This window comes from Caloenas nicobarica, chromosome 27, assembly GCF_036013445.1.
Source record: "Caloenas nicobarica isolate bCalNic1 chromosome 27, bCalNic1.hap1, whole genome shotgun sequence".
Taxonomy (NCBI): Eukaryota; Metazoa; Chordata; class Aves; order Columbiformes; family Columbidae; genus Caloenas; species Caloenas nicobarica.
In genome coordinates, this window is record NC_088271.1 from 5254991 (window position 1) to 5278330 (window position 23340).

Below are 23340 nucleotides of genomic sequence, written 5' to 3' on the forward strand. Positions count from 1 at the left end.
TTCTCAGCTTCACACTCCTACCCCAACTTGCTTGGCTTTGATGCCCAGAGCCTGTGTTGCCTCCCCCAAACATACATTAGTTGTTAACAAATGTCCCTCGTTTTGGGTATTTGTCCTTGCTCAGTGCCAGCACTGCTGGGTGTCCCGTGCTCAGGGGGAGACATGTCTGGAGGGCACCCATGGGTGCTGCACTGGGCTCAGAAGCCCTTGGGTGCTGTTAGTGCTGCGGGTGCTCCCCTGCCCCATGTCCTGTGTCTGTGGGGCTGGGACACGCTGTCCCTCTTGTCCTGCTCCTTGAGGGAGGAGGGACACAGGTCCTGCACACCCGGCTGCTCCCGGTGTCCCCACAGGGCTGTCCCTGTCCCTGCGGTGCAGGTGGGCTTGGGCCAGCAAGTTAGGAGGCCCCAGCTTCACTGTGCATCATCTGCAGGAAGAAGTCCTGTAGATCAGCCACCTTCCAGCTCCTCTGCGCTTGCTGGCAAAGAAAAAATCAGCTGGGTGCCAACACAGGGGCCATTTCCCTCCCCGCAGTGGCCGCCAGGACTCCTGGGCCCCCTGGACGGGGGGTGGCCAGGAGGGAGCTCTTGCAGGTGGTGGCGATGGTGCGATGCTTGGGCAACCTGCTTCTGTCCGCGGTGGGGTGGGAGGTTCCCAGTGGAGATCCAAGAGCAGAACGCAGCAGCCGAGGTGCTGCCGTGGGGAGGATTCAGTCTCCAAACCAGCCCGTGGAAGGGAGGGAGCGGGAAAGCTCATCTCCTTGGTCCCGCTCCACTGTCGCCGACTCAATGGCTTGATTGTATGCCGGGACCAGCTGCTCCGCTCCAGGCGACGGCACAGAAAGGCTTTTCTGCTGCTGTTCAATGGCAGATCTATGCCGTTCTGCCAGGGAGGTCCTGCTGCACTGCCCCAGCTCTTGCCAGATCCCCAGCGGCTGGGAACCTGCCGGCTGCGGGGCGCCGGGCGGAGAAGGGCGCTCTGTGTGCCCAGACACACGCGGCCTTTCTCGGCTTCGCTGGAAATGTCAAAGCGGAGTCGGATGCCGTGAGCCCAGGGGCTCTGCAGCAGGGGGGAGCACAGCTGGAGTGAAGGGGAGTGGAGAGATGGAACAGGCTGGAAATAACTCCCTGTGGAAAGACTGAGGGGTTGGTTTGCTGGTGGCTGTGGCAGAAGGGCATCCGCTGGGCAGGACTTTCCTAAGGACGCAGTTGGCACCTTTGCTGGGTGCTAGAGGGCAGGGAGCCCTCAGAGAGAGTATTTTGGGGCTGGTTTGTTTCCCTGGTGCACACCCATCTCCATCCTGATCCGTAGGGTGAAGGGATGAGCTGGAAATCAGTGGGTAAAGCCAAGCCCATGTCACTCTCCAGGTGATGGGGACACTCGCGTCCTCACGCAGGACAGTGTCCTCCCCTGTCACCGAAAGCCGGGATCTCAGAGCTGTGCCAGGGCTGCTGCTCCTGCACAAGAGCATTTCCATTGGGATGGGCGGCAGCCTGGAGCCCACCCTAAGGTGGGACCGACCCCAAGGTCGCATGAATTCACATGAGCAGATGTCACCCCTAGCTGCCCCCTTGCAAGAGTGACCCCATCTGGGGAGAATCAGTGTGGGCACTTGTTTTCAAAACACATTTTGCAGCTCACCGGCTACAGATGAACATAAGGAGACAGCCCAGAAGCTCCAAAAGAAAAATGTCCATTTTTAAGGAGCGCTGAGTTTAAGCCAAGCTCACAACTTTTCAAGGCGCCCCAGGCTGCGAAGTCTCCGTGTGCAGGATGACCTGGGTACCTGGCAAGTCCCAGGCCCAGCAGCATCCCGCCAGCCGTTGGGGAGTGTTTACGGCCATGCCACAGCAGAAAGCCACTGGCTGGTGGGGCAGGTCCCCCCGGTGCTGCTGGCCCCCAGCCAAAGCAAATCCTGCCTGCGGAAAACCCGGACGGCATTTTCCTCAGCCCTGATAAGGCTGAGCTGCAAACGTAGCCACAAAAAAAAGCACCACCCCAGCCTCGCCAGGACTGGTTGGGTGCTGTGCCAAGCACATGAAATATTGCCTGAGATAAAAGCCTGTGCCGCTGTGCTGCACAGGCACGAAATGTCACCTGCGGCCGGCTAGATCAGAGAGAACACAGGAGAGGGGATGGGGGACAAGAGCATCTTGCACTTTGGGGAGGGCTGGTCTTGCAGGGCCACACTGGGGGTGAGAGGGCTCACAGGGTCACACACATCAGGGGGATGTAGGAGAGGGTGGCATGGCTGGAGGTCCCCAGGGAGCGGGTGACATTGCAGGTGTTCTCTATTTGCTGCAGTTGCCACAGCACAGCCCTAAATCCGGTTCAAGGGGGTGATGGGTGGTGGGAGATGGTGAGGGGGGAGGCTGTTGGTGGGGGGCTGTGGGGTGGCTGTCCCACTGTCGGGGTGCAGCTTCCCCAATGGCTTCAGCCTCCACCAGCCCGGCCAGGTCTGAGCCCAGTGCAGGTGTCCGTGTCCAGCAGCCCCTCAAGGACCCTTCCCCAGGTCCCCTGGCCTTTGCACAGCTGGAGAGCTGGGGCAGCTGCTCCTGCTCTGCTCTCAGCTCCTTTGTTTTGCTGTAGCATCCCAGGGAGGAAGGATCCGAACAGAAGCAGCGAGAGGAAACGAGCTTCCTGCCTGCTCTGAAAGTGCACGCAGCAAACGGCGACATCCTGCGCGGCCGGGCTGGGTAGGGACAGCCGGCCTGCGGGAGGGAAGTGCCTGGGCTGGTTTATTTTTGCAGCGCAGAGGCGTTCGCACTGCTTTCCTCTGGGACTGTGCCAGGCGAAGTCCCAGCCAGGCTTTGCCCGTGGGTCCCGTGCCATGCCCGGCCGGGCCAGCCCGTTCACAGGGCCATGGAAGGGGCGATGGAGCCGGGCTCGGACTGGTTTGGTGGAGCTGGAGCGAGCGGAGATGAACTCAGCCAGCCAGGAAACAGCTGGAACACACCCCACCGGCTGCTTTTCCAGGTGTGCCCTGATCACACGCAGCTTGTCCCGGCCATGGGACACCACCAGCCAGCCCTGGACACCCGCCTAGAGAGGGCCGTGATGCTCAGGGCTTTGGGAGCTTGATGCCCATGGAGGTGACCAGATGCCCAAGGGCTTGGGATCCCACCACCCAGGGAGCAAACGGAGTTGTCCAGAGCTGCAGGAGCAGGACAGCTCACGTTGCAGCACACAGGGCGCAGCCCTTCCCCGCCGGCACCTGCAGCAGCCTTTCTCAGGCTCTCTCCATCCAAGGGCCACCTGAATGAGGCAGAATGACAGCGAAAGCTTGCTCACAGCCAGCCGAAAGCCTGGCCAAGCTTTGTGTGTTTTCTCATGTGCTGACACCACTTGGTTTCTGTGCTGCATGCGGAGGGACGTGGACCCAGCCTGTTGTGTCAGTCTGCAGCCACTTCCAGCTCCCAGGGCTCTGTTCCCCAGCACGCTGCAGAGAAGCACCCTGCCACGCCGGTGCACGTCACAACACGTGCACATACACACACACACTCCCTTTCCAGCTGCCCTGATGGGGAAACTGAGGCACGATCACATGCACAGTCCCAGTCTGGACTGGCAGCAGACAAAGGATTTGGCTTCACATGGAAAGCCATTTTTCGAGACCCTCTTGTCAACCAAAAAAAGCTTTTTAATGTTTCTGATTAATTGGAAACTCACTAGGTCCTGGAGTTTTTTGTTCAGACAGATGCTCTTGGGAGAGTCAGGGCTGGTTTACCCGGGCAGCGTGAGGTCCAGGACCGGGACCCTGCCACGATGCCACGAAAGTCTGCAGAACCCAACAGCTGAACTACAGCACTACAGCACCAGAAAAACACCGGGGTTTGGCAAAACTGCTCCTAGAGCAGGAACGAAAGCCTGGCCAGCCCTCCTCCCCACTCCACATAGGGTGATGAGAGATGCCGAATGAAAAGCTCGGACCCAGGCTGTGGGACCTGATCATTACCTGTAACCTTACAGGGGCTGAGCATCTGGTCATCTTTAACCCATGCAGCACCCACCTGAATATCTCCAACCACCACCTCAGAGCTCGGCACGTAGGCGGGAGCAGCAGGAAAGCCGCAGGCGCTGCCATTTGCCTCCCAGCCTGGGTTTGGCTGTGGCTGCCGGGGCCGCTGGCCTGGGCAGGCGGGTGCCACAGCTCAGACCGGTCCTGGGGGGCTGTCCCTGGCCCGGGGTGAAGCCACCGCACCAGCCGACAGCCCAGACTTGGGAAGCGCCTTTCTCTGCGCAGCTGTGATTTACACGAGCTAAAAACACCAACCAGCCCTTCTGAATTCTCTGGCCATGTCTTCAGATTCGAGCTTTGCAGAATTTCCACAGAAAACAGTGAATATTAGAAACGAGGTCTGTTCCCTTGGGTTTAATTGTTCTTGGTCACCAGTGGAGTCTGATCAACATTGGGAACAACTCAACACCTCTTGTTTAAAGGCTGCTGTGGAGTTTTAGCCTGGAAATATCTCTGAGCTGCCACGGTTCTGTGCTCCAGCACAGAAATTTAGGCAGCCCCAGGTCTGTATTTCCTCAGGGGTGCTGGGTGGTTGGAGGCCCCCCCACCTTTTCACTGACCTTTTCGCAGCTCTGCCCTGGTGCTGGGGTGGCAGCAGTTGTGTGGGCAAGGTCCAAAGCTGGGGTGATGCCTCTTTCCTAAGCTCATTTTTCCCAGTTCCTCCTTTATGGGATTTTCCCCCAGCTCCTCCTTTGCAGGATTTTTCCCCACCTTCTCAAGGAGGAAACAAGAAACGCCGTGTGGTGATGGGTGACGTTTCTGTCGGATGTCCAAGAACAGGAGTGAGGGACCTGACGTGAGCCCTTCATGGAGCTCTGAGCCGGGACACAGGGCGCGAGCTCTGCAGTGCAGCCGCTGAGTGGACACCAGTGGGAATTCACTCGTCACACCAGACTTTACCATTCCATGTCTAGAGGGAGAAGACAAGTCACACAGCTACAGAGGACCCAACCGAATTCTTTGCCAAGCAGTCAGTGAATCGACAAGAGCAGTGCTATTCTAGACCTGCTTCGGAGACAGAACGAGGGCATGAAATCACCAAGTTCATTACCACAGGATGCTGGAGAGGCCAAGTATGTAAATGGGTCGGAGAGCAACAAGGCCTGTCGGTGGAGGTAGATCCATCAGGGCTATTAAGGTACCTCCGTCCGGATGCAAACCCTTTCTCAGGAAGTCCCCGAGCTGCCAGCCAGCGGCTGGGAGGGACGCGGGAAGCACATCTTGTTTCTCCTGCTCTTCCCATGAGTAGTGTTACAGAAGAGCCGGCCGTGGAAAAATACCCAGGCGGGTGAGCAACTGAAAAGGAAAGGAAAAAATGCAAAAATCCTTGCTGAGGGTTTCAGTGTTAAAAGGGGTTGAAGCAGTTATTGAGGCTGAGCTTTAAGGTGTGAAACTGCTGGGGTCCCTGCGGGATGGAGGACGGCCCAGACCGCGCTGGCTGAGCGACCGGTGCGCGAAGCAGGCAGGGAAGAAAGCTGGCGAGAAAAGGAGACAAACAGAGCCTGCTGCTGGGAGAAGGGAGAGCTGCCAAAACCCAGCGGGGCCAGGCCGGGGGGAGCCCAGCCAGGGCGAGTGGCACAGGGCTCCAGCCATGGGGGGGACGAGGCGACGCGTGTGCGAGGCCGGGGGGACCAGGCAGGCTGGGGGTGGCTGGGCTGGGGCAGGACAGTGGGGCAAGAGCTGGGCCCCCAGCCACCCGCGGGCCCCCGGCCGGCAGCGGCGTTGAGCCCAGGGCGGGGGACATGGGCAGGGAGTCCCCCTTTCCCCAGAGTCACCATCCCAGAGGTGAGCAGGTAGGGGCACCCCATCTCCAGGGGTAACCAGGGCAGGGGATCCCCCATCCCTGGGGTGATGGGGGCAGGGGACACCTCCCTTCCTGGGCTCACTGGGGCCAGGGACACCCCTTCCCCAGGGTAACCAGGACGGGGGACGCCCGGGGTGACCAGGCAGGGGACACCCCCGTTCCCGGGTTCACCCGGACACCCCTTCCCCCCGGGTGGCCGCGACGGGAGATGTCCCAACTCGGGAGCCGGCGGGACCCCCGTGGCTGTGCTGAGCGGGGACCCCCCCGGGGGTGAGCGACCCGGGGGCGGGGCCGGGGCCCGTCCCGACCGGAGCCCGGGGGCCCCCCCCGCCCCGCCCCGGCGCTCCCGCCCGGCCCCGCTGCCGGCCCGCCCTCGGCCCGCGGCGGGCAGCGCTGCCCGGCGCCGCGGAGCAGCCCAGAGCCGCCGGGCCCGGGACGGCGGCCCCGCGCTGGGGCCCGGCTGCAGCGCAGAGGCCCGGCCGGGACGGTGAGGGGCGGCGGGGACGGGACGGGACGGGACGGGGCGGCGGGACCGGCTCCAGGCGCGGCTCCGGCGGCGGGGCGGGGGCTGGTCCCGGCGGCTGCTCCCCGCAGGGCCCCCGGAGCCGCCGGGGCCCGCCGAGGGGCTGCTGCGGAGCCCCCGGGCCCGCGGCGGGGTTGGGCGGCCCCGGCATCCCCCGCTCGGGGGCTCCGCCCGGGCGGCAGCGGCAGCCGGGCTTGTGCCCGCGCCCCGGCGGTGCCGGCGCCGCTGCCGGCGGCTCCGGGCCCTCGGGGCCGGGCTGGGCCGCCCACCCCGGCTGGCGAGGGCGGGGAGGCCCCGGCGGGTGTGTTGGGCTGGGGGCGGGAGCCCCGACGTGGGGGGTGTGCAGGGTGCTGGGGCACCCCGGGGTGCTGCGGGGCTCCCGGGGCCGCTGGTGACCCGCAAGGTTGGCGGTGCTGACGGGCTCCCCTGGGTGCTGGGGACCCGCTAGGACTGGGGGTGCTGTGGAGCACGGGGGGCTCACGGGGCTGGGGCGCTGTGGACATCCCGGGGTGCTGGAGGACACACGGGTGCTGCAGGGATTGGGGTGCTGCAGGGACTGGGGTGCTCCCTGCGTGCACACGAGGAACCTGCCGTGGGGCTGTGTGCGTAACCAACTGTGCCTGTGCACCCTGGGTGTAAATTTATTCACTTCGTCCCCCGGCACCTCCTCGCAGCAGGGCGATCCCAAGCTGCTGGTGCTCGTTGCCAACCCGTGTTGTCACCGGCCCCGAGGAACTGGGGAGGTGTTGGTGGAAAGTGCTGGTGGGCGGCTGTGGTGAGGGCGCAGGACAAGTGGTAGATGTTTTCTAGTGGAGATATAGGAATCCTATAGAGCTATAGGTGTGACAGGGCACGTAGACATCATCCCTGTGTGAGTACATCTGCGTATGGACCGTGTGCCTGTTGTCCAGGTGTTGTGTGAGCTCAGGGAAGTCCCCGAGGCGCTGGAGCGGGTGCAGAGCCTGACCAGCCCCCGCATCCTCCCAGCCAACCGGGCCGATGATGACGACGACTCCAGAAATAACAGCCCAACCCTGAAATTAGGCTGTTGGGATCGAAGTGCTTCCTTTTCCCTCCCTGGGTCAACCCCAGCACACCCACCCACACGGGTCGCCCCCTCCGGGAGCAGCCCCAGCCTGGACGGCGTGGCCAAGGTGGCCCCCGGGCGAGCGGCTGTGGGGACAGCGGTGGCGCAGAGCACAGGGCGTCCCGCACAGCCCAAGGCAGGGGAGGGGGACAGGCGGCTGGGAAGGTGTGATGAACCCCGGACACCTCCCACCCGCACCCAGCCTGCAGCGCCAGCAGGTGACACTGCAGGTGACAGGCACGTGCGACGGCCGGTTCCGTGCGAGGAGCCCGAATCCCGGCAGGTCGCTGGCAGCAGAGGAAGCCGTGTGCCTGCGCAGTGGTTTCCCTTTAACTTTGGAACAGCCTCGGCCCCGAGCTTCAGCACTTATCGCCTGCGCGCAGCTCCGAGGGAAGCGTGCCTGGCCGAGATAAATCAAGTCGCTCTGGCCAGGGCTGCTCTGGACTCTGTTCTTCTCACATTCCTCATGACCTCAGTATTTTGGCTCAGGAGGAGAGCCGGGGAGAGCCCTCCCTGTGTCCGGCCCCGGCCACGCCGGTGGAGCGGCTCCGGCTGCACGGCAGCACGTGGCCAAGCCGGGGCGGGGGCTGCCCCACTTCTGCCCCCGGCGAGGAAAAGAGCCCAAAGGAGCCCAGAGCTTTAAAAATAGCTCCCCCAGGCCTGTCCCCTGCCAGCCCAGGGTCTGGGGACCCAGAGTGCAGGTTGCCCCCCACAGGCCGGGGGTCCCAGGGGCTGGGCTGTGGGTACCAGGTGGCACGTGAGCTGTGCCCAGTCTGTCCCATCCCTGATGTGGCTTTTTATTGTCATTGAGCAGAGCAGCTCCAGCTTTGGCCCCAAGTTTCCTGTGTCAGCAAAGGTACGACGGCAAGAGGGGGAAATAGATGTGAGCTCAGAGTGAAGTGTAGGACGATTGGGTCCCTGCACATCTTCCTCTTCCTCCTCCTCCTCTTGCTGCTGAGCCTCCCCAGCAGCGCTTTGCTTTGTACCATCTCGCTTTTCTGTGGAAACACAGGCTAGAAACAACACCTGCATTTCTTCTGAAGGAAGGTGGGTCGTACAGGGTCCCCCATCTCTAGCACCCAGGGGTGCTGCTGGGTTGGGCTGTGCCCCCCCGGGGCAGCACCGAGCCCCAGCGCCCAGGGGACCAGCCAAAGCTGACAAAAATCAGCCTTTGGCACCGAAGTGGCCGACACGGTCTTCCCCGTCAGGGGTTCAGCCCAGGTGGAGAGCGGCTTCTCTTTGAACCGGTGCCGCGGCGATGGCGGCTGGTGGGGGACAAGGGTGGCTTTGTGCGGCCGGGCCGGCAGGTGCTGGCGGTGCCTGGGCCACAGGTATGGGGACTTAACCCTCTCGCTGCTGCGTGCCGGGGCTGGCTGCCTCCATTGCCCACCCTGACCAGCTCAATTCCAGCCTCCCGCTTGCCTCCGCACCCAGGCTGGCCCGCTGGCAACCCAGTTTGCATGAGGTGGGGAGCCCAGGGAGGTTGCCACATCGCAGGGTCCCCAGGATGGTTTGCACATTGCAGGGTCCCCATCAGCATTTGCACATCACAGGGACCCTGTTGAGGTCTGCACATCACAGGGTCCCCAGGAGAGTTTTCACATCACAGGGACCCCATTGAGGTTTGCAGATCATGGGATCCTTGGGGTGATTTGCACGTGGTTGGGAGCCTGCAGGACCTGTCGTCTGGCCTCACCCTTTGTTTCAGAGCTGGGTGAAGGCAGAAGCTGCTGCCCTGCGTCCAGCACATCCCATCGGACCAGAAGTAATGGGGGCTGAGTGCTGTGGGGGAGCTGCAGGAGGCTCTTGCCAGCTTTGGGGACGGGCAGTGCAGCCACACGGTTGACAGCAGCTGCAGGGGCAGGACGAGGTGGCAGGGGGACAAGCAGCGTGTCCCTGCTCAGCGCAGGGGACAGCGAGGCAGTGCTGGAGCAAAGGGCACCGTTGCTGCAAGCGGGAGCAGCAGAGCGGGACACATCCCGGTGAGGGTCCCGGTGGGGGCGGCTTTTCCTGGCACGGCCCCAGGCAGGACAATTCCCGGCCGGGCGGCGGAAGGGAGCTGCCGGCCGTTTCCGCACCCGCTGGCTCCAGCTCCTGTTGCTCTCCCTCTTCCTCCCGTTTGATTTACGGCGTGCACGGAGCCCGGCGGGAAGTTTGTCCTGGCCCGGACGCTGTTTAATTACCTGTGGTGAGGGCACAGGCCGTGTGGAGGAGGAACCTGGATGCTGCCCAGCGCGGGAGGGATTAGACAAAGCAGGGGATGAGCAGACCCTTTGGGAATGGAGCTGGTGGCACGTGAACGCTGGGTGCCAGCATGGAGCCGGGGTGACCCCAAGGAAAGGTGGAAGCTGGGATGTGCACTGGCTGCAGGTGGGTTGGTAGAGGAGGGGGAGAGCCCCAGGATCTGGCCCGTGACCGATGGGCAGCGTCCCGTCCGCGCCCGGTGGACTCAGCCCCTCAACCCCGTGCGCTGGCGGCTGCCACATCGCCGGGGTGCCCAGCCTACATCCGGCGCGGCGCTGCCACCACAGCTGCTCCTCTGGCTTCTGGCAGTCGCGTGGCCAGGGCAGCCACGGGCTGGCAACCACAGCGCCATGGCCGTGGTGGGCAGCGATGCGAGCCGGGGCTGTCACTTCATCCCTAAGCTGGTCTGTGTGACAGGGGCAGCCACAGCATGTCTGCTAGAAAAGTGTGGATCCTCCGGTTGTCACGGGCGGAGGATTTGGGGATGGATGTGGGTGTTTCTCTGCCACCAAGGCCAGATCTGGCACCTGTTGCTGGGCAGCCCTGGGCCCTGGCTTCCCTTAGCGCCTGAGCTGCCTTTGCTCTGCGGCTTGCCTCCTCCCCTGCTTTCTGCTGAAAATAGCCCTGTGCCAAATGCTTTGCCCACCAACAGCTGCACAGCCCCAGGGCCACCTGTGCCCCGCGGGCAGGGCCACCGCACTCCACGGTCCCGGGAGGTGACGCCGTGTGCAGCTGCCGCGGGTGCTCCCTGTGCTGTTTGTCCCCGTCCCGCTCCCACCAGGAACCTGAGCCCCAGCCCCCAGGTGCTGCCAGATGTGGCAGGTCCCAGGTGAGCGCTCACAGCTGGTGCCCCCCCAGCTTACCCCTGGACCACAGCTGCCTCCTGCCAGCTCTCACCCAGCACGCCCGTGCCTGGCTCCTGGGAAAACCAGGCTCACGTTTCATTCCCCGCCTCCCACCGTGCCTTGTCCCACATCATGGATGGGGGAAAGCAGCCGGGTCCCTCCTGAGGGTCACCAGCTCTTGAGACACCCCTGAGATAGGGGTAGGCAGCACAGGACACCCCAGCCCTGGTCAGCCCGAGTGACAAGGACAGACATCACACCCAGCGACCGGTGGGTGCTGGCAGCTGTCTGCAGGCACGTGGCTTTGCAAAACCATCGATTCCCTTGATCCAAAGCAAACTTCTCAGCTGAGAATCGCACCCATAAAGGCTGCAGCCTCTTTTTTTAAATTTTCCAGCCCGCTCCCCTGGTGTGGCCGAGCTCTGACTCATGACTCTGCACCCTTGGAGCTGGCGGCGCGGCTGTGAAATATTCCTTAAATGTACAAACACTCCCCAGCCCCGCAGCAGCGCCGCAGCAGCGCCGCAGCGCCCGGCCGTGGCTCAGGCTCCAGCCCCGCAGCACCAGGGCTGGAGGGAGGCGGGGGTGGCCACAGGGTGGCCCTGGGCAGGGGACGGTGGTTGGTGGCCGCATGGGGCTCAGCTGCTCTGCAGGGTTTCACCGGACATGGCCCCGTTGTTGTTGCAGGTTGATGGTCCCCTGGCCGGCAGCATCCCGGGGAGAAGATGGCTCAGCCTGCACCCCTGAACCAGAACCTCCCAGGTAACACGACTGGGGTTGTCACTGGGCAGGAACAGCAGACGGAGCATGAGGGCAGTGGCACAGCTGAGCTGTCCCATCACGACGGGTTTCCTGACCCCAGCACAGAGTATGTACCCTGTGACACTCGATGTCACCAAGGGTGCTGGGGACAAGCCATCCACTGTGCCCACTGGCAGCAGCATCATGGCGGGGTGGGGTCTGCAGGCTGCAAATCCCACTATAACCCACTTGGAAAAGCCTTTCTGGCTCCACCAGATCCCAGCCTGACCATCCTTGCTCCTCTTGCAGATCTCGGGGGCCCATTCTTGTACCGGGACCAGGACGATGGGGAGAAGAGCTCATATTCAGTGGAAACCCCCTACGGCTTCCTCCTGGACCTGGATTTCCTGAAATACGTTGATGACATCGAAAGTGGCCAAACACTCAAGAAAGTGCCGCTACCTCACAGGGCGAAAGGGGCCCGGCAGCCGCCCAGCGCCCTGCGCAGCCCCAGCAGCCACGCCAGCGCTTGGACCTCCACCGAGTCCCTCGCCTCCACGGCCAGCGAGGACGGCAGGACCGCGCTGCTGCTGTCCCCACACGGCCGCGCACCCCTGGAGTCCCTGAGCAAACCAACCTCCCACCCCGTGTCACCACCGGCGCCCGTGCGGCTGCTCCAACCTCCCACCCGCAAGTGCCCGGTGCAAAATCCGCGGGTGGAGAAGACCTTGCTGGAGACGAGCAGGAGGCTGGAGCAGGAGCAAGGCCGTTTGCAGGATGTCGCTGGTTCCTCCCGCGGGGGCCCACCGGGTGGCCCGAGCCAGCCACCCCCCTGGGTGCCGGTGGGCGCCGAGGGCCAGGGGGGCTGGGGCCGGGGGAGTCCCGGCAGCTCGGGGCGCAGCACGCCGGCCGCGGGGCTCAGCGCTGCCCCGCTGCAGCTCGTGCGGGAGCAGATGGCTGCGGCCCTGCGGCAGCTGCGGGACCTGGAGGAGCAGGTGAAAACCATCCCCCTCCTGGAGACGCAGATCTGCGAGCTGAAGAGGGAGAAGGCGAAGCTGCTGGAGAAGCTGTCGGCGGAGCCCAGCGAGGCTTTCGGCCGCCCCGCTGGCTCTGAGGCTGCAGTGCTGAGCGAGGAGCCTCCCCGAGAGGGGCCGGAGAGCGAAGTGGAGCCGGCAAAGGGGCGAGCGAGCAAGATCGCGGAGCTGAGGAAGCTGACGGAGAAGCTGGCCGTGCCGGAACGAGGTGGCCGGGCTTGGCCGGGCAGGAGCCCCAGGGCCGCTGAGAGGCTGTGCCGCTCCGTGGCGGTGGGCGAGGACCGGGCCATGACCGACGCCGTCTTCTACTACCGGTCGCAGCAGCAGGGCAGCGACGTGCCGGACGGCGGGGCGAGGGAGTGCAGGGACGTGGCCGTCTGGGTGCTGGAGTCCTCACTGGGGGTGGCCAGCGAGGCGGAGCGGGAGCTGGAGCTGCTGCAGCAGACAGTGGGGCACCAGAAGGACGTGATCGCCATGATGGAGGGACACCTGCGGGAGGCCACGCGGGAGCTGGAGGAGCTGCGGCTGGAGGTGTGTGCGCGCCGGCCCCAGGGCCGCGCGGACAAGGAGGTGATGGCCAAGCCGCAGGTGGCCGAGGCGCTGGTGGAGGCGGCGGTGGCGATGCAGAGCCGGGCGGCCGGTGACCCCCTGCAGACGGCAGAGGCGGGTGTGGGGTGCTGCCCCCCAACCACCTGCGTGGGGGTGAGCTGCCGCCCCGACGGGCGGGACGTGGCGGTCGGCCCCGATTCGGCTGCCAGGTGTGAAGACAAGGGCAGCCAGAGCAACATGGGCAGCGCTGTCCCGGTGGGTGAGCAGACGGAGCCCGGGGCGGGCGATGCTCCCGGCAGCCCCGCGGCTCAGAGCACCAGAGTGACGGTGGGGACGTGGCAGGGCAGCCCAGGCCCCGCGGCAGCAGTGCCAGAGATGACACACAGTGACCAGGACCCGTCACCGGTGCGGGATGGTGGAGCTGCCCCAAGCCCTGCGGCCGGTGAGTCAGTGCTGGGGGTGACACCAGGGCCTGGGTGGGGAAGGAGGAAGGGAGAGGGTGGCCCTGTTGGGGACAGCGCTTGCAGGGCCAGCGCTGTGTGTGTCAGAGCAGCTGCCTGTTCTCCGCCCATGTCCCTCGGGGGTCTGGCGGGTTTGGGGTGCCCTGCGGGGAGGTTCCTGCTCCCTGGCCCCTGACACCATCTCTCTTCCCCCAGGAGCTCTCAAGTCCATCATGAAGAAGCGGGACGGTCCCCCCCGAAGCGAGGCCGAAGGCAGCAAGAAGAGCCTGCAGTTTGTGGGCGTGCTGAACGGGGAGTACGTGTCGGGGGGCTCCTGCCACCCCTCTGCGCCAGCCCTGACATCCATCGGGGATTGGACTAGATGATCTTTCGAGGTCCCTTCCAATCCCTAACATTCTGTGATCCCCCCCAGGCTGGAAGCACAACAGGGGGGCCTGGAGAGGACCAGCCAGGTGCCACATTGTCACCGAGCATCCTCCCTCTGTGCAGGTACGAGAGCACATCCAGCGAGGAGGAGGAGGAGGAAGGAGACAGCTCCTCCGAGAAGGCTTCAGCCGACAGCTCTGACAGCGAGGAGCAAGGGGACAGCGAAACCTCGGACGAGGAGGCCGGGGAAGACGAGTGCAAGGCAGAACAGGAGCACGAGGGGGCCAGTGTGACCCTGCCAGAGCCCCCCGAGGTGAAGGAGAAGTAAGTGCTGCTGGGGAAGGGTCCCTCCCCACGGGGCTGGCACCGGCCCTGCCGCCTCGGGGCATCTCCCCCAGCTTCAGTGCAGCCCATGGGAAAAACAAATTTAGCTCCTGCAGAAACCATTCAGCAGCAAAAAATCCTTCCACTTTCTTGGGTCTGCTAAGGAAAGGATGAGACCCAGGGCCCAGATGCCTCTTTGGTGGAGAAGATAGTTTGGAGGAGAAACAAAACAAAACAACAGCAGCCCTTAATGGCATTTTTCAACAAAAGGAAAAAAATTGGCCTAAAAGTGGGTGAATTGTGCCTGAGCACATCCATATAAGGCCGGATTCAGCAGGGGTTTGCAGAGGCTGAAGCTGTCAGAAGCTGGATATGGCACCACAGGGAGCTCCGGGAGGCCCCTGGGCATCGGGGAGAGGAGCAAAACCTCAGTGGGGGGCCTCGGGGTGTCCCTGCCAGTGCGGTTTTGGGGAGGTGACGCAGCCCCACACCGCAGACCCCTCCTGCGCTCCCCAGGTTCGAGCTGAGCCCAAGGATGCGGGAGGCCTGTCTCATCGTCAAGACCCACCTGGGCCACCCCGGTGCCACCAAGAACAAGGAGGTGGTGAGTGGGGGTGCGGGTGGGAGGGCTCGCCCGGCTCCTGCTGGGCCCCCCCCGGGGCTGGCCCTCCCCAAAGATGGGCCAGTAAAACCTGGCTCAGCAGCCCCCCCGAAACAGCCCTTTGCTCCAGGCTTTGGGGGTTTCAGGGTCCTACCTTCATCCTGGCCCCTCTGGAGCAGGATTTCTGCTCCCTGCGGCGGGGCGAGGTGGGGTTCGGGCTGTGCAGAGGCTGAGAGGGAACCTCAGCCCCCGCTCACCGCCCGCAGCTCGCCAGCAACAGCCTGGTCCTGCAGGAGTGGTTCCGTCTGTCCAGCCAGAAGTCGTCTGTCCCTGACACAGTTGCCAACCACCTCCTGGCCTTTGCCGAGGTCTCGCCGGCTCTCCTGGCCCACGTGGTGAACCTGGCAGACGGGAACGGCAACACGGCCCTGCACTACAGCGTCTCCCACTCCAACTTCCGCATCGTGCGGCTGCTGCTGGACACGGGTCAGTGGTCGCCTCCCCCAGAAACGTCCCCCCGCTACCATCCCGGGTCACATCTATCTGTGCACAGAGAGTGGGGAGGGAGTTGGGCAGCCACCTCAGCCCTTTGGGAACCCAGCTTTGATGGAGGGAGCCCATCAGCAGCTGTGTGCCCGTGGGATGGCTCACAGCACCCTGGGCAGGGTCGCAGCCGGGCACAGGGCTCGGTCTGTGCCCCCCACAGCACCCTGAGCCCCCCACTCCACCCTCCCCACAGGGGTCTGTAACGTGGACCACCAGAACAAAGCCGGCTACACCGCGCTCATGCTGGCAGCGCTGGCGGCTGTTGAGCAGGAGGACGACATGAGCGTGGTCAGGAGGCTCTTCAGCATGGGCAACGTCAACGCCAAGGCCAGCCAGGTTGGTGTGGGCTGGGGGCCACCCTGACCCTGTCCTTCCACCACCAAGCAGCTGCTGGGGCCACACTCGGCTCCTCCAAGGGCAGGACTGTGGCTCCAAACCTGGAGGGGCCAGTACATGGGGAGGGCATCACAACAGGAGCTTCTGCCTGGCATCAGGGCTCTTGGGTCTCACCCACGCCTCATCTCCAGCCGGGACCTGCTCAGAGACCGCGTGGGCACTGGGGACAGCGGTGCTCCCTCCGTGGGACCCAGCGGGTGGCATAGCTGGGGCAGGAGCAGCCTGGCAGTGTCCCTTGTGTCACAGGCTGGCCAGACAGCGCTGATGCTGGCCGTCAGCCACGGCCGGCAGGAGATGGTGGAAGCCCTGCTCGCCTGCGGAGCCGACGTGAACCTCCAGGACGAGGAGGGCTCGACCGCACTGATGTGTGCCTGCGAGCACGGCCGTGTGGAGACCGTGAAGCTGCTGCTGGCTCAGCCCACCTGCAACATCTCCATCGTGGACAGCGTAAGCCACTGGGGCCTGGGCACACTCATCCACCCCGTGTCCTGTCCCCAAACCTCTTCCCAAGGGTTCTCCCTTCCTTTCCAGGATGGGAACAATGCTGTCGCCATTGCACTGGAGGCCGGCCACAGCAACATCGCTGTGCTCCTCTACGCCCACCTCAACGGCACGAAGGCACAGCTGCCCGTGAGTACCGCAGCCCCCCGGCACTTGCCACGTGCTCTGTCCCACACAAGGGCCACAGAGGTGGCACCATGGGAGGGGACAGGGCCATGACACAGATGATGCTCCCCAGGAAGGGGCTGCAGGGGCGAGAACAGAGTCCCAGGTGCCATGTGCTTGGTAGCAGGGAACCAGCCTGGTGGCCCCGACCAGGATTTGTTGGAGGGGTCTCTGGTGACGTTTTGTGACTCTGCTCTCTCTGCAGCAGGGGACGCCACCGACAGCCACAAAGAGCCCTGGGAGCCAAAAGAAACCAAATTAGACCTTGGGATCCAGCTGGGGCCAGCCCCATGCCAGCCGGCCCCCATCAGCACAGGGCTGTACCTTACATCCCCTCTCCTGCCACTCCTTTGCCAAGTTGCTCCCCACAGCTGCAGATGCTTTAATCTTCCTGCTCTGGAAGCGCAGCCCACATGAAGCCACCTCGCTCCGAGTGATGGGAGCCAAGCACCAAGTGACAGCAGGGTGGGAAATGCTGGCCCCACTCCCCCACTCCCCACCGTGGCCGCTGGAGCTGCGCCACCTCAGAGCCCCCTGCGAGTCACAGACAGCAGAAAACAAACCTGCAGAAATAGCACCTGGTTTCTGCTCCTGGCAGCTCTGGGAAGGCAGTGGAGCTGGGACATGGACAGGGCTGCGGGAGGGCGAGCATCAGCTCCGTGCTGGCAGGGATGCAGCGCTCAGCAGGCAAGGGGACACAAACCAGCTGGTTAACGCTGCCTCGGACACGGGCTGGGAGCACTTCCAGATGGAAATATTTGCCCTTTGCTGGCATTTCCTTTCCTGACTGAAATCTGAATTTTTTTTCTAGCATATGCACACAAAGGAAAAAAATTATATTGCTTAGTCAAAGGATGGAATTCAACATGAAATCACTCAGTGATTTGAATTGCTCGACAGGAGCAGAACTTCTGGGTGCTTGGGGCTGCAGCCAGGCTGGGAGAATCATGGAATGGTTTGGGTTGAAGGGCCCTTCCCAGCTCCCCCAGTGCCACCCCTGCCATGAGCAGGGACATCTGCACCAGCTCAGGTTGCTCAGAGCCCCGTCCAGCCTGGCCTGGGATGTCTCCAGGGATGGTTCATCCACCACCTCTCTGGCCAACCTGGGCCAGGCTCTCACCACCCTCAGGGGCAACAATTTCTTCCTTATAGAATCATAGAATGTCTAACCTGAATCTGAAAGCAGGGGAGAGCATCTGAGGGTGGCTCCACAGAAAAAAGCTGAACCAGAAGAGCCGAGAGCGAGCCCAGGGAAATGGACGTGTATGTTGGAGGACGTGTGTGTGTCTGTGCGAGCGTGTGTGCGCCAGGCGGGTGGGAACAGATGAGGTAAGGACTGAGGACCGGGAAGAAGAGGAGGCTTTTGCATGTGCAGCCAGCTCCGCTCTGAATCCTTCACAAAGGTGACATGTGTGGCAGCCCCATGTCTGCTCCTTGGCCTCCCCCGCCATCCCCCAGCCTGCTCTGAGCTGTTCTGTGGGGAAACACTCCCCAGAAACACGTCCTGGGCACTGCGCTGCTGTCCTGGCCACGGGCCTGTTCCAGCTTTGCACTGAAGTTAACACACGACACTCACACTGCTCTAGTTCACCGCTCTGTATGTATGCCGTGCTCACTGCTTGGGTCTCACAGGTTTGTTTACTGATATTTTAATACCAATGTTTATTTTTAAGATATAAATAAAATGTTAAGTAAAATTATTTTGAAACGTTACAGTGCCCATCAGCAGTCTCCTGCCTCCTTGTGCAGCTCAAGCCCCCAGAACAGCTTCAACCGCAGGACAGCCTGGCCCAGCCCTCACCCGCAGCAGATGCCACACATTTCGGTTCATTCCCTGCATGTTTATGAACTGGCTCCATCCCTCAGTCTGGTTTTCCTCCAGCTGAACCGTCCCAGTCAGGAACTGTGGCGTTTTCTGGCCTGTTTCACTTCATAGGACTGAGCAGGACGCTGGGACCAGACGCAGCCCTTCACTCCCCCTGGTTCAGCTGCTGCTCTGATATTAAGCTGCATTGTTAAAGAACAACCATCAGATGGGGAGGGGGGATGCAAAGTCACCTCCCTCACACGGCCACGGGCCACGCTGACCCCACGGGGACACTGGGGAAGGGCTGCAGCTGCTGAGCCACCCCCGGCTGGTGACCGACTCGCAGCTGATGCCTCCTGTCTCGGTCACTCAGCTCAGTCAGGGCTAGCACCACCGCAGCAAACGCAGCAAACGCTCTCCGGCCATTGCCAAAGCTGTGTGGGAAACAACCAGCAGCCAGAGAAGTTAACTCCAAGTCTTCTCACTCGCAGAGCTCATTCCCCAGAGTTCTGCTGTGTCACACGAATCAGGGGAGCACAGACTCACCCAGTGCTCTGAAACTGAAACACCACTGAAGAGGAATCAAGAATTAGATCAAACAGCACGAGCACATTTTGACAAGAGCTTCCTCCAGTCACAAAACCCACCTCAGGCGACCCATAAGCTGACCAGGCCACAACGCCCACAGCAGGGAGAAAAGCCAGGCCTAACAGCAGCCCTCCCTGTCTGCAAGTTCAGCGGTTTGAACATCTATTCCTCCTCAGCTTTGGGATACTCAAACTCTCAATCCCAACTGCCACTGAAGTGCCTTAATCAAGTTCAGGGCACTGAAGAATGAAGAACACTCATACCAGAGACCACAGGACCCAGAGCTGCAGACCCGACTCTGTTCAAACACCACAAACCAGCATCACTCCGTTACCAGATGGAAAACACCACTATTTTTGTTTTTTAAAACAGCCTTTGAACGATAAGTTTTCAGGCTCATTCCTAATCCTTTCAGCCTTACTTTTACTTTGTGTAATAGCCTAAAGGAATAAATCTTTCTAGCCGATCATGTGCTGGAAGGGAAAGCTGAGGAAGAAAATAAGTGAGATTGATTTACTAACTCCTCTAAAGTGAGAGGGACAAGCACACAACCTCTGTGAGCAACTGCCAGGAAAGGCAGTGAGCAGGTGTATTTATAGCAGCATTTATAGAACAGCTTGCTCAGGACAGAAAAACACAAGTAGCAGGTTGCTTCTTTGCAAGCTGTTCCAAAGCTTGACTTTCAACTTGTAATTGAAGTAATTTAAGTCCTCTTCCATATAGTCCTAGAAGTTTAACGGTGCCACTTTACCAGTTACATACAGAAAAACACATACCAGGAAGGCCAGGATTAAGGTTACTGTAATCAAAACAGAGTTATTTTTGCTGTGACAGGTTAATAAAAATGCAAGAACACAGTAATATTACGATGAAGCCATTATGTGTAGTCCCACTAATAAGCAGAGCGTGCATTTGTCCCTCTGCTGAACCCAACAACAAAAGGCATGTACATAAGCACTAAGGCAGACCGGAGCACTCGCATTCAGTAAGTCAGACCCAGGCATGGGACTACTGGGAAAAGTCTTTATTGCAGTAACACAAGCACCACACTCCTCTCCATCAGTGACCTCGCGCAGAGGCCAACCAGCCGCTCCAAGTAAACGCTGTAAAACTTCATCACCTGCAACAGAACAGGGGAGGCCGCGCTGGCTGAGCCGAGGGCCCGTCTCCCCGGGAGGCCCCGGCCGAGCCCCGGGCTCACCGCTCAGCGCAGCCGCCGGGCCTCCCGCTCCGACTCCAGCAGGGTGAGGACGTCGCCTTCCCGCACCGGCCCCTTCACGTTGCGGATGATGGAGCGGCTGGTGTCGTCCATGAACTCCACACGCACCTGCGGGCCCAGAGCGCGTCAGCCCGGCCCGGCCCGGCCGCCCCGCCCCGGCCCAGGCCCGGCCCGGCCCGGCCACTCACCTGCGTGCACTGCCCCTGGGAGCCGGTCCGGCCCAGCACCTTGGTCACCTGCGGGGACAGAGCGGGGGTCAGCACACGGAGGGACAGGGGGACGCGGAGGGACAGGGGACCCGCTCCGCTCACCCTGGCCAGCTTGATGGGCTGCACGCGGCTCGTGTCCATGGCGGCTCCGCGGCGCAAAAAGGGGCCGCCCGACCCCCGCGCCGCTTTATGTAGCGCCGCCAAGTCTCGCGAGACCCCGCGCGCTCCCGGCGTCCCCCGCGCGCTCGCTCGCCGTCCTTCAGAGCGGCCAAGATGGCGACGGCCACTCGCCTCATCCAGCGCTTCCGCAACTTCCTGGCGGGGGTAAGAGCGGCACCGGGCGCCGCGACCCCCGCGGGCCGCTGAGCTCTATAGAGCCGTCACCGCGGCTCAGCGGCCCGCGGGGCTGAGACGCTCTGGCCTTGCCTTGCAGCGGAATCTCCAGGCCAAGCTGGCGCTGCGCTACACCGAGATCTCCAAGAGGTACCGGCGGGGCGGGCGGGGCCCGGCGCGGAACGGCCGCGGCTGACCCTGTGCACCTGTTCTCTGTGCAGGACGCAGCCGCCGCCCCGGCTCCCGGTGGGCCCCAGCCACAAATTCGCCAATAACTATTACTGCGGGCGGGACGGACGGCGGGAGGCGCTGCCGCCCGTGGTGGTGGCGGCGGGACGGAAACACCTGGCGGCGGGGGCGCCGGCGGGCAGGTGGGTCCTGCTGGGCTGTCCTGAGCGGGTCTGAGCCAGGTTGGGCTTAGGCCAGAAACGCAGAACTGTTCTCGTAAGCAGTGCGGGATTGCACAGGTTGGTAGGGGAACACTGAAATAATTCTTTGTGTCCGTATTGCCTCTTGAATCAGTGACATATCACAGAATGTCAGGGGTTGGAAGGGACCTCGAAAGCTCATCCAGTCCAATCCCCCCGCCGGAGCAGGAACACCCAGATGAGGTTACACAGGAAGGTGTCCAGGCGGGTTGGAATGTCTGCAGAGAAGGAGACTCCACAACCTCCCTGGGCAGCCTGGGCCAGGCTCTGGCACCCTCACTGGGAAGAAGTTTCTTCTCAAATTTAAGTGGAACCTCCTGTGTTCCAGTTTGTACCCATTGCCCCTTGTCCTATCACTGGTTGTCACCCAGAAGAGCCTGGCTCCATCCTCCTGACACTCCCCCTTTCCATATTGATCCCCATGAATGAGTCACCCCTCAGTCTCCTCCAGCTCTAGACCCCCAGCTCCCTCAGCCTTTCCTCACACGGGAGATGCTCCACTCCCTTCAGCATCTTCGTGGCTGCGCTGGACTCTCTCCAGCAGTTCCCCGTCCTTCTGGAACTGAGGGGCCCAGAACTGGACACAATATTCCAGATGAGGTCTCATCAGGGCAGAGTCGAGGGGCAGGAGACCCCTTCTACTCCCCCACCAGGTCCCATTGGCCTTCCTGGCCACAAGGGCCCAGTGCTGGCTCACGGTCACCCTGCTGTCACCAGGACCCCCACACTGCTCTCCAACAGGTCGTTCCCCAACTTACAGTGGAACCTGGGGTGGTTCCTGCCCAAATGCAAGACTCTACACTTGCCCTTGTTATATTTCATTAAATAGCTGGAAGCTGACTTAAAAAAACCCTTTAGCACTAATAAAACCTGTACTCCTGATTAGTGTGGGTCTGCTTTTCCATAGTGTCACTAAAGCCTCTTCTCTCTTTTCCTTCCTCTACCCCAGTTCGGGCTCTGCAGTGACAACAGTTGAGAAAAAACCCGTGACACCAGGACCACCACTTAGGAAGTGGGAACTTTCGAAAGACCAGCCCTATTTGTGAGAAGTAAACATGATGAGGTGGGATGCGCAGGTCACGGTTTGTTACAAAGCAGCACTTTAACGGGGAGGCCTGCGGTGGATTTTGCTACAGTGATGCTGCATGGAACTTGTCCTCGTGCTGCTGGTGCCTGGCTAATAAATGTATTTAAAGCTGTGATTATCTTTCCCCCCTGCATTTTGTCTGTTATATTTGAGGTACCCAAATTACTACTCTTTAATATTGTTTTGGGTGCAAGGTTTTCTTGAGGGGAAAATCAACAAGTAGGTGCATTTGAGCTACGCTCAGTGGATTTGTAACCTAACTGTGATCGTACTTCAAGACGAGACCCAACAATACAGCTGAGACAGAGGTGAATAAAACACACTCCAGCCACAAAGGACATGATGCTGGTTTTGCAGTAAGACGTGGGTTAAGTTGCTTGTGGCACTTTTACCGTAAGTGCCCGACATCCCAGTGAGCCTGTCCTGCTGCAGCTACGCACTTTTCAGCTGCTGAGCGCTGTGCTCCAGCCCATCCCCGGTGACAGTGGGTCCCCCAGGCTCTCCCTGTGCTGACGCGGTGATTGCGGTGAGGTGACCTGGTAACTGTGGTGAGCTACGCTGAGGATTTTCCGGTGATGTGCTGGAGCGTGTGCCTGTTCCCCGGGGCTGTGGGAGGAGGCTGGAGCAGTGCCGACCATAGTTAGGCTGAGCTTTGGCAGCAGGTTTATCCGGCTGCCTCGAGGGGAAGGTTTAAGAAGTCCCAGGGAGAGGCAGAGGTGAATGCGGGCACAGCTCAGCTCCGCGGTGGCCAGGGAAGGCTGTCTTGTTGTGATCAAACCACGCGAGCAGGGCCCTGCCTCTGTGGGACAGAGTAGACACTGAACAAGAGCAGCGTGCGGGGGAAGAGCCGTGCTGCTGGGGGGCCCCCGGGGGGGACAGGTGGGACTGTCCCTGTGAGCCCATGGCCCCACACGCCCCCTCCCACCCTGGGGTGGGCAGGGAGGCTGAGGGAAGGGAAGGGAAAGGGGAGGTGTAGGGGAAGAGGAAGGGAAAGGGAAGGGGCTCTTGTCTGGACAGTGGGTGGGGAAGAGCCCCCGGACGCGAGGAGCAGCCACGTCTGGAGCTGAGCACCAGAGTGAACTCACCTGCTGGAACGAAGCTTCGATGAGATTGGAAGGAAACATGTTTCTGTAAGAGAGCAGTTGTGGGGGGGTTAGAGCGCCTGGTGAGCACACAGGGAACAACCGGGGAAGGCCCTCCTGCCGGCACGGGGCCAGGGACACCAGTGCGGCAGCATCGGCTGCATGTCCTGTGCAAGCCGAGGGCGGAGGCTGGAAGGCGAGTGAAGAGCAGGACTGTGAACCGCACCTAAACCGGCCCCATGGGAAGCCGGAGGCCGGGATGGACACCCGCCGTGCGCAGCCCCGCTCAGCCCGTGGAGCCGCCGCCCCCCGGGGCGCTGAGGAGAGCGGGGGGCGGGGCCTCCTCAAGGGCACGCGGCTGCGCCCCGCCCACGCACCCCATTGG

General features: G+C 62.1%; 3 protein-coding genes and 1 long non-coding RNA gene across 8 annotated transcripts; 2 read left to right on the forward strand and 2 right to left on the reverse strand.

Annotated features, from left to right (window-relative positions):
• Positions 1-5284: 5284 nt before the first annotated feature.
• Positions 5285-19064, forward strand: KANK3 (KN motif and ankyrin repeat domains 3). 5 transcript variants are annotated; one of them, XM_065652310.1, is made up of 11 exons: positions 5285-5303; positions 11206-11280; positions 11569-13284; positions 13499-13598; positions 13793-13993; positions 14510-14597; positions 14861-15080; positions 15334-15476; positions 15783-15983; positions 16068-16166; positions 16408-19064. In XM_065652310.1, exons 2-11 carry the CDS (start codon positions 11244-11246, stop codon positions 16462-16464), a joined length of 2862 nt encoding a protein of 953 aa, XP_065508382.1. In that variant the 5' UTR covers positions 5285-5303; positions 11206-11243; the 3' UTR covers positions 16465-19064. The 5 variants fall into 5 exon arrangements, with proteins under 5 accessions (XP_065508382.1, XP_065508379.1, XP_065508383.1 ...); XM_065652307.1 differs by lacking the exon at positions 5285-5303 and adding an exon at positions 6219-6306; XM_065652311.1 differs by lacking the exon at positions 5285-5303 and adding an exon at positions 6219-6306 and having other exon boundaries at positions 16411-19064.
• Positions 19065-19606: 542 nt separating this feature from the next.
• RPS28 (ribosomal protein S28) lies at positions 19607-20229 on the reverse strand. The gene is made up of 4 exons (XM_065652317.1): positions 20128-20229; positions 20005-20052; positions 19799-19924; positions 19607-19717 (listed from the first exon to the last, which is right to left on the reverse strand). The coding sequence occupies exons 1-3, from the start codon at positions 20164-20166 to the stop codon at positions 19802-19804; spliced, it is 210 nt and encodes a 69-aa protein (XP_065508389.1). The 5' UTR covers positions 20167-20229; the 3' UTR covers positions 19607-19717; positions 19799-19801.
• Positions 20230-20267: 38 nt separating this feature from the next.
• Positions 20268-21988, forward strand: NDUFA7 (NADH:ubiquinone oxidoreductase subunit A7). The gene is made up of 4 exons (XM_065652316.1): positions 20268-20349; positions 20459-20508; positions 20580-20729; positions 21736-21988. The coding sequence occupies exons 1-4, from the start codon at positions 20299-20301 to the stop codon at positions 21830-21832; spliced, it is 348 nt and encodes a 115-aa protein (XP_065508388.1). The 5' UTR covers positions 20268-20298; the 3' UTR covers positions 21833-21988.
• LOC135998971 (uncharacterized) lies at positions 21958-23335 on the reverse strand. The gene is made up of 3 exons (XR_010607666.1): positions 23182-23335; positions 22959-23001; positions 21958-22672 (listed from the first exon to the last, which is right to left on the reverse strand). It is a non-coding gene; the product is annotated as an uncharacterized LOC135998971 (long non-coding RNA).
• Positions 23336-23340: the final 5 nt, after the last annotated feature.

What these genes read in the sequence shown, in the direction of transcription:
- KANK3 (XM_065652310.1), top strand. Translation starts at nt 11,244, where the DNA reads ATGGCTCAGCCTGCACCCCTGAACCAGAACCTCCCAG. An exon ending in CCCCCCGAGGTGAAGGAGAA is followed by an intron (nt 13,994 to 14,509) that starts GTAAGTGCTGCT and finishes TGCGCTCCCCAG; the next exon opens with GTTCGAGCTGAGCCCAAGGA. An exon ending in ACATCTCCATCGTGGACAGC is followed by an intron (nt 15,984 to 16,067) that starts GTAAGCCACTGG and finishes CTTCCTTTCCAG; the next exon opens with GATGGGAACAATGCTGTCGC.
- RPS28 (XM_065652317.1), bottom strand. Translation starts at nt 20,166, where the DNA reads ATGGACACGAGCCGCGTGCAGCCCATCAAGCTGGCCAGG. An exon ending in AGCCCATCAAGCTGGCCAGG is followed by an intron (nt 20,053 to 20,127) that starts GTGAGCGGAGCG and finishes CTGTCCCCGCAG; the next exon opens with GTGACCAAGGTGCTGGGCCG. An exon ending in CCCAGGGGCAGTGCACGCAG is followed by an intron (nt 19,925 to 20,004) that starts GTGAGTGGCCGG and finishes CTGGGCCCGCAG; the next exon opens with GTGCGTGTGGAGTTCATGGA.
- NDUFA7 (XM_065652316.1), top strand. Translation starts at nt 20,299, where the DNA reads ATGGCGACGGCCACTCGCCTCATCCAGCGCTTCCGCAACTTCCTGGCG. An exon ending in TCCGCAACTTCCTGGCGGGG is followed by an intron (nt 20,350 to 20,458) that starts GTAAGAGCGGCA and finishes CTTGCCTTGCAG; the next exon opens with CGGAATCTCCAGGCCAAGCT. An exon ending in TACACCGAGATCTCCAAGAG is followed by an intron (nt 20,509 to 20,579) that starts GTACCGGCGGGG and finishes TTCTCTGTGCAG; the next exon opens with GACGCAGCCGCCGCCCCGGC.